This window comes from Mytilus galloprovincialis, chromosome 3, assembly GCF_965363235.1.
Source record: "Mytilus galloprovincialis chromosome 3, xbMytGall1.hap1.1, whole genome shotgun sequence".
Taxonomy (NCBI): Eukaryota; Metazoa; Mollusca; class Bivalvia; order Mytilida; family Mytilidae; genus Mytilus; species Mytilus galloprovincialis.
This window is the reverse complement of record NC_134840.1, coordinates 26943705-26957653: the sequence shown is the minus strand read 5'-3', so window position 1 is coordinate 26957653 and position 13949 is coordinate 26943705. Positions and strand designations below refer to the sequence as shown.

Genomic DNA, 13949 nt, shown 5'->3' with positions numbered 1-13949 from the left:
AAGTTGAACTTTTTAACAAAGTTGAATACTGCAAGACAGATAATAGTCTAAATAATACTATCAATTTAATCTTCAGATGTCTCAATTTCATTTTCTTTTAAATCATACACAGAAGTTCAATTTTTTCTTGTGGAAATGGGTTTTTGTAATAGTTGTTTAAATTGAATATTCAGATTTTATCCATTGATATACCCCATTAACTTGCATTATCAATAAACTCAAATGCAGTGAAATCTTATAAATTATGTCAAGTTAACTCTATACAAACAGGTCACATGAAATACTTTAATATTATTGGATATAAAATGTTATTGTTCAAATATTCACATATAACATGTATAACAAAACATACTAACAATAGATTAAAAGTCACAATGCTATAAATGATTGTGAAATATTTGAGTTTATTATGTGTTTTATTGCCAACATTACAAAACAGGACTTAATATAATCCAGTAAGACAAGCAACTTGTTACTAAGCGATAAAATTCTCTACCCTATCAATGCATTTAACTTAAATTTGTTTCAATTTACAATCAATTCACTATACTTAATTTAAATTTATTACCCTCCAAATCAAACAGCATACCTTTTAACAATACCTTAAATATTCTAGTAAATGTTAACACATGTACTATATATATTTAGAACATTGTAGACACAAACTGATGTATTATAATTTCAAAAGTTCTAACCGCTACTAATATGAAAATAAACAAACCAAACATTCACTGAAATAAATAAAAAATCTGGTCTAATACTGTTCTTTGAAAATCTTTTCAAATTGATGGAAATTCTTTTGATATATATGTATTAGATTTGGGAATAAAAAAATGTTTAACAAGGTTTTTCACCATAAACAAACATCATTTTGTAAATTCTGTGCCTTTGAAGCAACTTTTCCGAAAAAATTGCCTTCATTAGGAAGACTCAAACCTGGCAAGTGAAATCATTGTTGTATAAATACCTAAAGATTTGAGGAACTATATGTATATATACACAACAGAAATGTACCTAGGAAATGTAGGAAAAATAACCAAATTTATTTGAATTGACTTCATCAGATGATCCCCATAGTGTTGTTAATATAACTATGGAATATGATAAGTAGGTTTGAACAGTAACCCCTGGTCTGGTTTGATCCTTAATCTATTTTATGTTAATAAATAACAAACAAACAAAACCTAATACTGTGAGTGCTTGCTCCTTGTTATGATTCCTCCTTAGGTACAGAAAAAGATCCTGTTAACTCTTGGATCTTTGCATCTGAATTTTATCCCAATATGCATAATAAAGGACAGATCTTCAAAGTGTCAAATTATTAGAGATAATTTGAATGTTTCCCAAAATATAAGATAAAGACATAAAAGACAGATCTCCAAAGAGACAATTTTATTAGAGAAGCTATGGTAAGTCCTCTAGAAAAGATCAGCACCACTTCAAACCTCTAATGTTTTCTGTATCATAAAATATTTTACATTGATCAAATCAAGCAGTAACTTCCTTTTCAAATTACTTCTTTAATATATCAATTTTGAATCAATAATAATCTATGAATTTGCACATTATATACATGATATAGTAATAAATGTCTCATATGCCTGCAAGGGTCAAAAGTGCAAATTCATTCAATCATAAGTGTAATTTAATTTATATTTAATAATTTATATTTTGAATTTCTGAATAATTTTTTTCTTTGATCTTCTTAGTAAATTAAAAAAATTTAAACGCTTGTTTTGTGTAGGTATACAAGATTTTTTTTCTCAGAGTATGAATATATAATTGACTTTTAACATAGAAGTACATGAGTATCTTTAAATAAATAAAAGGCCCAAAATATGTAATCCAATTTAACTTCAAAAGCAACTCTAACATGTCTAACAATAGTCAAAGTGTCACTGAAACATCAAAAAGACACTTGTTGCTACAAATCTATACAATACCTATTTTTCATTTGTCAACGGGTTCAAGAAATTAAGGCAAGCTTTTTTCAGCATAGTTTGTAGTAAAATTGTATGTTGTCATATGCAATTCAAAATCGTAAAATATCTTGACAATTTATATATATAATAATGATTTAATAATGCTGACACTTTTAATATTTTAATCATTTTTCTGCAAAAGATCATCTATGACAACTTGAATGCTTAGTACTTTTTTTAATATAGAAATAAAACAAGGGTAAAACTTAATGCCCCCTCTGCTATGGCTGGGGCCTAATTATTCAAATAATGGGCAGTCTATGCAAATATGAATTAGTGTGAACAATTTTATAATAATTTGTAATTAGATTCCACAATCTTTTGGGTTTTGTCTGTTTTCAAGTGTTTACCTCACTGGTATAAAGCTATATATTCTTATACATCTGTCAAATCTTAGAATGAATTACACCATACTTTTTCTATTTTTCATCACTTTTGCTTTTATGCTTTTTACATCTAAATTAATACCAATTAGCAAAATATAATGACAAACCACCAAAAACTTATGACAGTTTATGTCTACTGAGTTTGAATTCCATTGAAAATTCAACATAAATATTGCTATCTCTGACGTCAGAAATAAGACTTATACTACCGTACAATGTAAATATCCATGTTTACTTTCCTCTGTTAAGGGGAATAATAAAGGATTATGGTTATCATTGCCATAAAGAGTTGTTTAACAATAATTCTGTATTGTAAAAAGTAGGGAGATACGCAAAGATATTTGTTTTATATTAAACGTCAAATTCTTTTTAAATAGTTGAGCATATTTGGCGTGGTCTGCAAATACAAAACAAACCTATAAAATAGTGTTTAAAAAGTGAGAAGAATGAAGTCGACTCAACAAGGATGCTCAAGAATAAAGTCATAATAAACTTAAATTCAATAAATTTTATGGTCTGATAGAAGATCCTTGAGAATTCCATAGGGTTTTATTTACTTATCAAAGTAGTTTGTCACTCAAAACATTGAGTCATTCTTATATAAAGTAGAATTAAGGATTTTCTACACATTCAACAAATCGGAAACATTGCATGCTCAAATGTTTAACCATGAAGAAATTAAGTACCTGTCAACCATTACTAGCCATTATGCCTTCCTTTCTTGGTTGTTTTTTTCTTGTCTTGTTTCCTTCATTTAGCAGAAACATGATTGTATTTACTTGGACCACAGGTCCGTAGCCAAGAGTTTCTAAGGAGGGGTTACATGGAATTGGGAACTCAACTTTAACAGTTACAATTCAACAGATTGTAGACTTTAACAGTGCTTATTTGTTTCCAAGGGGGGAGAGTGTACAAATCCCCTGACCCCCTCCCCCCCTTTTCCTTGCCAAGGTTGTGGACAACTAATTTCAAACCTCTTCAAAATTTATCCTTGCATTATTACAATAAAATATTTATGAAAAAATACACAAATGTCCCTTACAAACATAAAAATACTATAACATTGGCTATTATCAAGATACATGTGTAAACTGATCATAACTTCTGTGTGTTTATATACCAATTCTTTACATTCAGAAACACAGATTTTTTTTTTAATTCAACCACTACTGTAGTCAAGCATAAGCGTTAAGTAAATGTACATCAAACAATTTCTATATGAAAATTTAAAAAGCAAAGGCTACAGGCAAACACAACAGGAAAATGTTTCATAAACTTGTGTCATTTTGTTCTCCTAAGGGTTCTTGTAAAATTATTAATATCTGTAGTTTCAGGCATTAAATAATGATCTAGTATTTGTTTAAAATAAAATCTGGTTCTAAAAACATGTATCAATGACATAAGATTGTTTTGTCAGGTTCAAAATTGGTTTAAATGGTATTATGAAAACAAGTCAATCCAAGGATTAAAATCTTGTTTAGGATCATTTATATGGCAAAAATCTTCAATCTTCATACTAAAACCCACAAAACTAGATTTAACCCCATTTCATTTTAATTCTACACAAAATTAGGCTATTTTCTCTGTATACAATATACTGTTTCTTTTGAAATAAAGAAGTTGTTAGTAGTTCCAGTATATGATAATTCCTGCTATTTTGTGTTATGTTTCAAAGATTTGTTATAATAAAATTTGATACTGTTGCACATTTTGTGTAAATAGAATGTTTTGGGGTTTTTTATTTGTATTGGTTGTTTGGTAGTCTTGATGTAAATTATTTTTAGGGGTCCAAACTCATTTTTGCACCTGTTCCAAGTCAGGAGCCTCTGGCCTTTGTTAGTCTTGTATGATTTATAATTTAAGTTTCTGGTGTATAATTAGGAGTTAAAGTAGTATGACGTCCATTATCACCGAACTGGTATACATATTTGTTTAGGGGCCAACTGAAGGACTCCTCCGGGTGGGAGTTTCTCGCTACATTGAAGACCCATTGTTGGCCTTTGGCTGTTGTCTGCTCTATGGTTGGGTTGTTGTCTCTTTGACATATTTCCCATTTCCATTCTCTATTTTATCATGTATGACAGATTAGAATGCCATTTATAAATGGAGAATGGAAAATAATTTGATTAATGGAAAAGGTCCAAATTGCATAGATTCTCATATGATCAGTTGACTAAAAACTGAAAAAATATAATAAGTTTAAATGACTTTCATGTAATACATAAAGTGTCCATTATTCTGATTACTGAAAGCATAATCTATTCTTGATATACATTAGATTTCAAAGTGATGGACCATAGGCTGGTAATAACTTTATTGTGGGTAAAATAGAGTCTTAATGAAAGTTGCCTGGCCAATAAGCCTACTAGTACAAATTGTCAATGATACCTACCTTTTCCTTTATTGATACTTCTCCTTGTCGGATCATCAACACCTTGCCCTGGAGAGACATAGATCTATTCTTCCTCACTAAGTCAATACTTCTACCATAATCACCATATACTAGCTCTCCCTGGAAGTGGAAAAATTAAAACAGTTAGCAATATATTGACAATAAAAGTGTTGAGAGACTTCTCGCCTGTATATGATTTTGATAGTGTTATGCAAATGGTGTTTTTTAGGGCAACAATTAGAAATGCAAACTATGCCACAGTTTCAAAGACAATGGAGCAAGACTTAGGTGCAGATAAAAATAATAACCATGGAATTGAGATGTGCCTGCAATGTCAATATAATGGCTTGACCTGTATCATTTACCTACCATTATTGGTTCCCCTTAAACTGAACTAAACACACACTAAAAGAACAATATTGTTACTGAGAGTCCTGATGCCAATAACAACACGCCTGATTTTCCATCCCAAAATATGTTGAATTTGTATGCAGTCTTTTCCAATTTATACAAGTAAATGGCATTTATATGAACATAGTACAGAAAAGGATGGATTGATTGTTGTTGTTTGCCTTATGTCCCCTGACGTATTCCATGGCCATGAATTCAGGATAAGAACAAATGAAACATCATTACAATAGGTATGTTTTCAAAGGTAGGTCACCTAATATGAAGGGCAGAAAATTGGACTGCACTGGAAACAGGGATATTGGAAAGGAACAGAAATGTGTCCTTGCAACATTCACCTCAGAGACTTGTTGCACAGTGTTAATTCACATGCAAGGGTGTGGGTGTGGACCACAGTGGTACTTACCTTACAGTTATAGGGGATATGAGGAAAAGGGGGTATGTATATAAACATGAAATATTTCATAAGAGGAATATAACTATGAAAATAATTGAACTTATCAGGAAAATAATATTTGAAAATGTTTTTATGAATGCATTCTTTCAAATGTTTTATGAAAATGTGGGATGTTAATTAATGAGATATGGGTATATACCAATGTAACATTTAATGACCTAAATATATCTTACGGTCAACGCATAGTCTTAAACAAGGTGTCTTTACAATTTATTAAGTCTAATAAAATTTGGAGTAAGCTTAACAGAAACTATCCAAGACAAATGAGGCAGTGAGCCATATGAACCACAAATATTAGAATATCTTCTTAACATAAATGAGACCGTGATATGCAGAAGTAACTTTATAATATTTGGCTACATAAATGTAGCCGCATTTTTGCGCCTGTCCCCAAGTCAGGAGCCTCTGGCCTTTGTTAGTCTTGTATTATTTTAATTTTAGTTTCTTGTGTACAATTTGGAAATTAGTATGGCGTTCATTATCACTGAACTAGTATATATTTGTTTAGGGGCCAGCTGAAGGACGCCTCCGGGTGCGGGAATTTCTCGCTACATTGAAGACCTGTTGGTGACCTTCTGCTGTTGTTTTTTTTTCCATGGTCGGGTTGTTGTCTCTTTGGCACATTCCCCATTTCCATTCTCAATTTTATGTAATGTTAATGGCAGTACTCCTGCATGTCCTGAGTCATGAATAACTTCTAGAAAAATATATGCCTTAGCTAAAAGATAAGAACTTTTAAGGTCTCCCATACACAACAGATATATGGTAAAGTGATGTCAACCATGGACTACTATTGAGAAACATGAAAATCAATGCATTTTTATAAACATATAGGTCCCCCACATCACTTACTTTGATTTCTTCATAATATACTTGACATTTCCATGTTAGACCTTGTAGCATTTTTATTTCACCAGGTAACATAAGCAATAGACCTGACAATATCTATGTCTATGTAATCAATCTATTACATTAATGGAAAGTGCATCATCTTTCCTTTGATAAAAAGGTGTTAAATGTGCATGTCATCACACCATTCTTCTGTCAATACTGATTGAAGCTTTAAATAAACTCTAGTGAAAACTGACGAAATTGATTTTTCTAAGAAGGTTCTTGTGATTTCAAAATTTCGAGAGTTAAAAAACGTAAAGATAAATTTTTACTGTTTTATTAACAAGGTATTTTCAGAAGTAAGATCCTCTCAATAATGTGAGAGCCTCAGAGCATGTCCAGTTAAGTTTCTGTATGTAAAATTTTCATAAAAGAAATTCTGTAATACTCTTTAACTATACGTATTGTTGTGCTTTTGTTTATTCCAAATTGGCTAGAGGTATAGGGGAAGGGTTGAGATCTCACAAAACATGTTTAACCACACCAAATGTTTGCACCTGTCCCAAATCAGGAACTTCTGGCCTTTGTTAGTCCTATATGTTCTAAATCAAACCAAGTTTTATTACAAAGCGTTCTACCTTTCTTTCAGTTTTAACTGTTACAGGAATCCTTGTTTAAATAAGCTATGACAGCAAGTTTATTGTAACAGCTTCATTTGCAAAAAGTCTGTAATTTTACTTAGTCTTAAAAATTGACATAATATATATATAACAATATGTTTTTAACGAAAAAAAGTTTAGATTCTTAAAATATTTAAGTTGTAAATCGTAGTGGAATTTTACAAAATTAAGAACAAATTAACACCTCAAATTATCTTTTCAAGCATAATCATTGTCTCTTTATTGTCAAGACAGCTTGTCATTAATCATACCAGTTAAACAGAATTCATTTCAAATTTAATTCAAATAATTTTGTAGATAATGATTTATATTTCAATAGAATATCAAGTTTCTGTACAATGAAATGTGACCATGGGATAACATGTCTATTTCTCAACACAAAAGCATGTCATAATTTACATATTTTGCTTAAATAACAAAATAATTTTTAAACTTCTAATAAAAAAAGGTCTATAGAAGTCCATTTATATACACAGGAGATCTTCCTTGCTGTCCCATCTAATTTAAAATGTATATTTCTAATATATGTTTTTTTGTTCTGTCTAAATTTAATCTAAAATTCATTTCACCATTATTCAGTAGCGACTGAGGGGAGAGAAAGGAGTCCTCTTGAACTTATTCTTATAAATCCTAGTCAGCATACAATTCTATTGAACAAAAGCACAGATTTGGATAATATTTTTCAATGAGAATAAGCAAAACTATATATTAGAAAGGTTCATACCCAAGTCTGCTGCAATTAAATTTGAATGCAAGCCTCCCACAAATAAACTTGAATGCTAACAGCTATATATCAATAGCAATTATGAGTATGTCAGTAAATGAATTACTATGTCAACTAGTGTTGGATAATCGGTTGAAATTACCAACCGATTATCTATTACAATCGGTTGACAGCAACCAACCAACTATCGGTTATAATCGCATCATAATACCTTGCCCTTTTTTAAATGATATCATGCATTTAGTCGCATTGTACATGTCTAATGTGCATATTCCATATCATTGCAGAGTTTATATATTCATATTTGATCTTTTGTTTCCTTTTCATATATTCTGGCGTACTTGAACATATTTTATCGCATAATTACAACATTAATTACCAACAGTGACACTAACATTTCTAAATTTCAATGGTGTAACTCACAATACAATTTCAATATAACATAGCTGTATAAACATTTGAGTGCTTCTAATTAAGAAAAGATATATAAAGTTTTTAACTTTAAAAATTTTTAGATTAACAGAAAAAAATAAAACAATGCATTTGCATTATAATTTGCCAATGTCTGTTAGTGTTAATTCATGTAGAATGCTTTTTTTCACTTTTGTGATCATTATTTTTCTGTCAATTGTGTCATTTGTGCATCTGAACTTATAATTGCAAGAATGCGGAGTTATTACATAGTTGAACCGTATCCGATTCTTGATTCCTACATTTTTCAATATGGCGGACAAATTTCGGAAAGTTTACAAAAATAAACGATGTTTGGCAAGCAGTTTGGAAAGTGTTATGATATTGTAATTATTATGTTATTTATGTTGGCCTAATTTGTGTTGTATGGCCTGATAGTTGTTTACCAAATAATCTTATAACTGTGCAGTTTAGGAATCACTGGAACATTCACAGAATGATTGGAACTTTCTAGAATGATCCTTATAAACGATGCGTAATTTAAACTTCTACGTTATTCCAGAAACTTCCGTTGTAACTTTCCAGGATTTTCCACAATGTTCCATTATAGAGTGTTCTAGAATTTTCCATGACAACACTATATATACAGACACTAAAGTTAAACTCTGATAATTAAACTTGGACATAGACATTGATAGACATTAGTATTCACAGCATTTGGATTGACACTTTTATTCTACAAACAACATCATACTGGATTGTGACATTAGTAGTGAACGTAATATTCAAATGGGATTCCGAAAGATTTCCGGATACAGATAAAGATAACAGATTGGACTCATATTTTGACAGTTAAGTTAACAGTAATATTTGTGTAATACCTTTTGTAAACTTTTGTATATTAAATATTGTTAAATTTTACTATTGATTTGTGTCTTTTGTTGGCTACAATTTAAAGGCGATTTCTGGCCGTAACAGAAATGAATATGACGTTTTTGATGCTACAAATGGATAAAACATTAATAAAAGGCAATTTGCAACACATTCTAATGAGCAAAGAAATTATTTTGTCTAAAATCAGAATGATTTTATCTACTCTCTCAAGTAACAAGTAAAATCTACCGGTATTGGAAGAAAGTATTTCATACAAAGTTATTAATTTTAAATAACATTCCATCAATCTGCAAATATTTATAGTCAATGCATTTGTCACGTTTATAAAGAAGGAAATTGGTTATGTCTTTAATTATAGGATGTTTGACATTGTTATTGTCATCGATCCTGGGTTTTTTTGTAAAATGAAATACTATGTCAATCTTTGATTCAGCAGGAGTAATATGTATCTTAGTACATTGCAATATTATGTCAACATTTAATTCAACAGCTTTTATAAGTATGTTAGTATATATATCAAAGTGTTATGTCATTGCTTGCGTCAACAGCTCTAATGAGTCTGTCAGTATATTGCAGTACTATGTCAATCTTTTTCTATCATCAGGAGTAATACGTTTTTGTAAAAGTCTGTGAGTACATTGAAGTATTTTTAATATGTCAACCTTTCAGTCAGCAGGAGTAATCAGTATGGCAGTACTATGTCAATTTTTTTCTATCATCAGGAGTAATACATTTTTTGTAAAAGTCTGCAAGTACATTGAAGTATTTATAATATGTTATCAGTATGGCAGTACATTGCAGTACTATGTCAATCTTTCAGTCAGGAGTAATCAGTATGGCAGAACATTGCAGTACTATGTCAACCTTTCAGTCATGAGTAATCAGTACAGACCAACCCAAACATCGTCGGACCGCAGGTCATGACCTGTAAAAAACTTGAAGGTCCGCCACCATCCTGTGAACTACAGGACCTCCTGTCCTGTACATTTTTTGCAGCATGCAGTATTAAAATTGGGAAAAATGTGTTGCTATATCAAACACAAAATATGGTTTTACTCCCGAGATCAATGAAAAGCGTTTGTCTTTATACTAATTAGGATCGCGGAAATACCCTAGTCATATATATAGATATATATGGACAACACAAATAGTAACCCAATCAGAACACAATAATATAAAAAGCAGCCAATGAAATCACGCTTCCATTGACACGCGGCAAGATTTTCTTGTCAACTATTTTATGCATTCCCTGAAAATCGGCATTTTTAATATGACTTCTTCTTTTTATAAACATATTATAAGACAATTTTAAGGCTCACTGGCTTGTCTCCTACTGCCTAAACCCTTTCAATTTGAATATTTTGAAAATTTTGTATCTCGATTGTCATGTCCGTTGCGTCAGTTTCCGGCATTTCTTTTTTCCCCGGTTCATTACGCATGCGCCGGAAACACATGTTGTAAACAATAACATGAGTTTCCTCCGTTTTTATGATGGGGCATGCCCCCAGACCCCCCCTAGCATGTTCGCAGCACTTTGCGCTGCTCACCGGTGATGATAAGTAGGTCCTGTAACAGAAATGAAGGTCCTGTAAAAAATATTTGTTACTGGACCTCATGACCTGTTGAAACAATTTATGTTTGGCTGGGTCTGCAGTATGGCAGAACATTGCAGTACTATGTCAACCTTTCAGTCATGAGTAATCAGTATGGCAGAACATTGCAGTACTATGTCAACCTTTCAGTCATGAGTAATCAGTATGGAAGAACATTGCAGTACTATGTCAACCTGTCAGTCATGAGTAATCAGTATGGCAGTATATTGCAGTAATATGCCAATCATTCAGTCAGGAGGAGTTATCAGTATGGCAGTACATTGCAGTATTATGTCAACCTTTCAGTCAGGAGTAATCAGTATGGCAGTACATTGCAGTACTATGTCAACCTTTCAGTCAGGAGTAATCAGTATGGCAGTATATTGCAGTAATATGCCAATCTTTCAGTCACAAGAGTAATCAGTACGGCAGTACATTGTAGTAATATGCAAATCGTTCAGTTAGCAGGAGTAATCAGTATGGCAGTACATTGCAGTAATATGCCAATCATTCAGTCAGCAGGAGTAATCAGTATGGCAGTACATTGCACTACTATGCCAATCGTTCAGTCAGCAGGAGTAATCAGTATGGCAGTACATTGCAGTAATATGTCAATCTTTCAGTCAGCTGGAGTAATCAGTATGGCAGTATATTGCAGTAATATGCCAATCATTCAGTCAGGAGGAGTAATCAGTATGGCAGTACATTGCAGTAGTATGTCAATCTTTCAGTCAGGAGTAATCAGTATGGCAGTATATTGCAGTAATATGCCAATCGTTCAGTCAGCAGGAGTAATCAGTATGGCTGTACATTGCAGTACTATGTCAATCTTTCAGTCAGCTGGAGTAATCAGTATGGCAGTATATTGCAGTAATATGTCAATCTTTCAGTCAGCAGGAGTAATCAGTATGGCAGTACTTTGCAGTTCTATGTCAATCTTTCAGTCAGCAGGAGTAATCAGTATGGCAGTACATTGTAGTAATATGTCAATCTTTCAGTCAGGAGTAATCAGTATGGCAGTACTTTGCAGTTCTATGTCAATCTTTCAGTCAGCAGGAGTAATCAGTATGGCAGTACTTTGCAGTTCTATTTCAATCTTTCAGTCAGCAGGAGTAATCAGTATGGCAGTACATTGTAGTAATATGCCAATCTTTCAGTCAGCAGGAGTAATCAGTATGGCAGTACTTTGCAGTTCTATGTTAATCTTTCAGTCAGCAGGAGTAAACAGTATGGCAGTACATTGCAGTACTGTGTCATATATTTGTAAAATTTTAAGTCAGCGGGTATAATGAGGGGTGAGAAATAGAAAAGCAGCAAAGAAATGCATTACACTTTAATTACTACTATCATGACTATACCAATGTAATCCATTTGTATATTATTCATTATTAGAGTAAATAAACAGCTTATTACAAATAAACTTATCTATATCCATACAGATTAGCATTTAAATACCAATTAAGACACAGTTTAATGTTGTTTTTGTGTACCACAGTTAAAATTAATCTGAATAAATCGTTCTAGATAAAAATGTATTTTTAAATTGAAATTTCAAAGTCAGTCACTGAATTAAAAAAATTTATTGTTCATTAGAGATTAACATTTGTCCACTTAGGGTTGACCTACACCTGACCATATGATAATATCTTTATTATGACAGCGGTCTAGCCTACCTCTGAACACCTGTAGGATCAAAGGATATACCTGAGGCATTCTACAGGTTAATTACAGGTACAATAAAACAGGAATCAAAAATCAGTTACCACCTGTATGTGAATTAATGTATAATAGTTTTGATATGTAAACATGGTAAAAGACCACTTTCTCTTAATTTTAAGTACCTGAGATAATTGAAATAAATAGAAAGGGCAGTTGTGAAATAATCATTATTTGTTTATTGAATTAACTTTAGATGTGTTGTAAATTAATTGAATGTTTATTGCCTAAGGTATATCTTTTCATCAAAACAAACTGACCATATTATACTAGTATAATGGCCCAATAAACAAACCAGGAGACAATGGTGAAAAAATGTAGGATTTCTACGCATTAGAAATCAAGCTATTTGTACATATATGTTTCTTGTACGTTGTCAAGTTCAAAAACTTCATATTTTGAAAATCGTGACCTATGCATGGGATGTATATTTATACAAACATTGGTCAAGACTTTTATCTACTGGTATCAACTATTTTACTGTTTTTTCTGTAATACCTCAACTTCATTTGGTGACAGCCTTGTAACATCTCCTCCTCTCCCATCCTCAATTATTTCTTCTACTTTATTGGCGACCTTGGATTTACTCAGGGTCACATTCTTCACCACCCGGCCGGAGGAATTAATGACTACCAGCTGATTTGGTCTATCTGGATCGGGGTATGTTACCACTACATCATATTCCTGGACTTCTACTCTGTCCAATCCATATGTCTGTAGTTCTTTCTTCACATATTCTGTTTGTCTTACATCTTCCAGTAACTTCAAATCTCTGTAATAGTGAATAGAAACAGGTTTAATGTACTTTGGCAAGGAATGACAACTTTTATAAATAGTTTTCAGGGGGGTCAGGTTTTTGAATATTAACACCTGCATTAAGTTCCTTCAAAGATTGTGTTTGTTTTTTCAATGAACACAATTAAATCCTCACCTATATACAAATAACCATACCTACAATGAACAGTTTTCTTGCAAGTTTCTGATCTCAAAAATTTGTCAATGACACATACATGTACCAAATGAGTAACAACTAAAGGTCACTGTATGGCCTTCAACAATGAGCAAAGCTCAGTTTCTCTTCCTGAATATGCATTTACATCTTCTGACATCAGACTCGGACTTCTCTTGAATTGAATTTTAAATGTGCGTATTGTTATGCATTTACTTTTCTACATTGGCTAGAGGTATAGGGGGAGGGTTGAGATCTCATAAACATGTTTAACCCCGCTGCATTTTTGCGCCTGTCCCAAGTCAGGAGCCTCTGGCCTTTGTTAGTCTTGTATTTTTTTAATTCTAGTTTCTTGTGTACAATTCGGAAATTAGTATGGCGTTCATTATCACTGAACTAGTATATATTTGTTTAGGAGCCAGCTGGAGGACGCCTCATTGTGCGGGAATGTCTCGCTACATTGAAGACCTGTTAGTGACCTTCTGCTGTTGTTTTTTCTATGGTCGGGTTGTTGTCTCTTTGACACA

The 13949-nt window shown here is 32.1% G+C and overlaps 1 protein-coding gene across 1 annotated transcript in view; it reads right to left on the bottom strand.

Moving 5' to 3' along the window:
* Positions 1–13949, bottom strand: part of LOC143067580 (N-acetylated-alpha-linked acidic dipeptidase 2-like) — a 35390-nt gene that overhangs the window by 14663 nt on the left and 6778 nt on the right. Inside the window, exons 2-3 of the mRNA XM_076240928.1 lie at positions 12972–13245; positions 4761–4880 (exon numbers count right to left, since the gene is read on the bottom strand). Coding sequence (XP_076097043.1) covers positions 4761–4880; positions 12972–13245 — 394 coding nt within the window. The remainder of the gene's footprint in view (positions 1–4760; positions 4881–12971; positions 13246–13949) is intronic.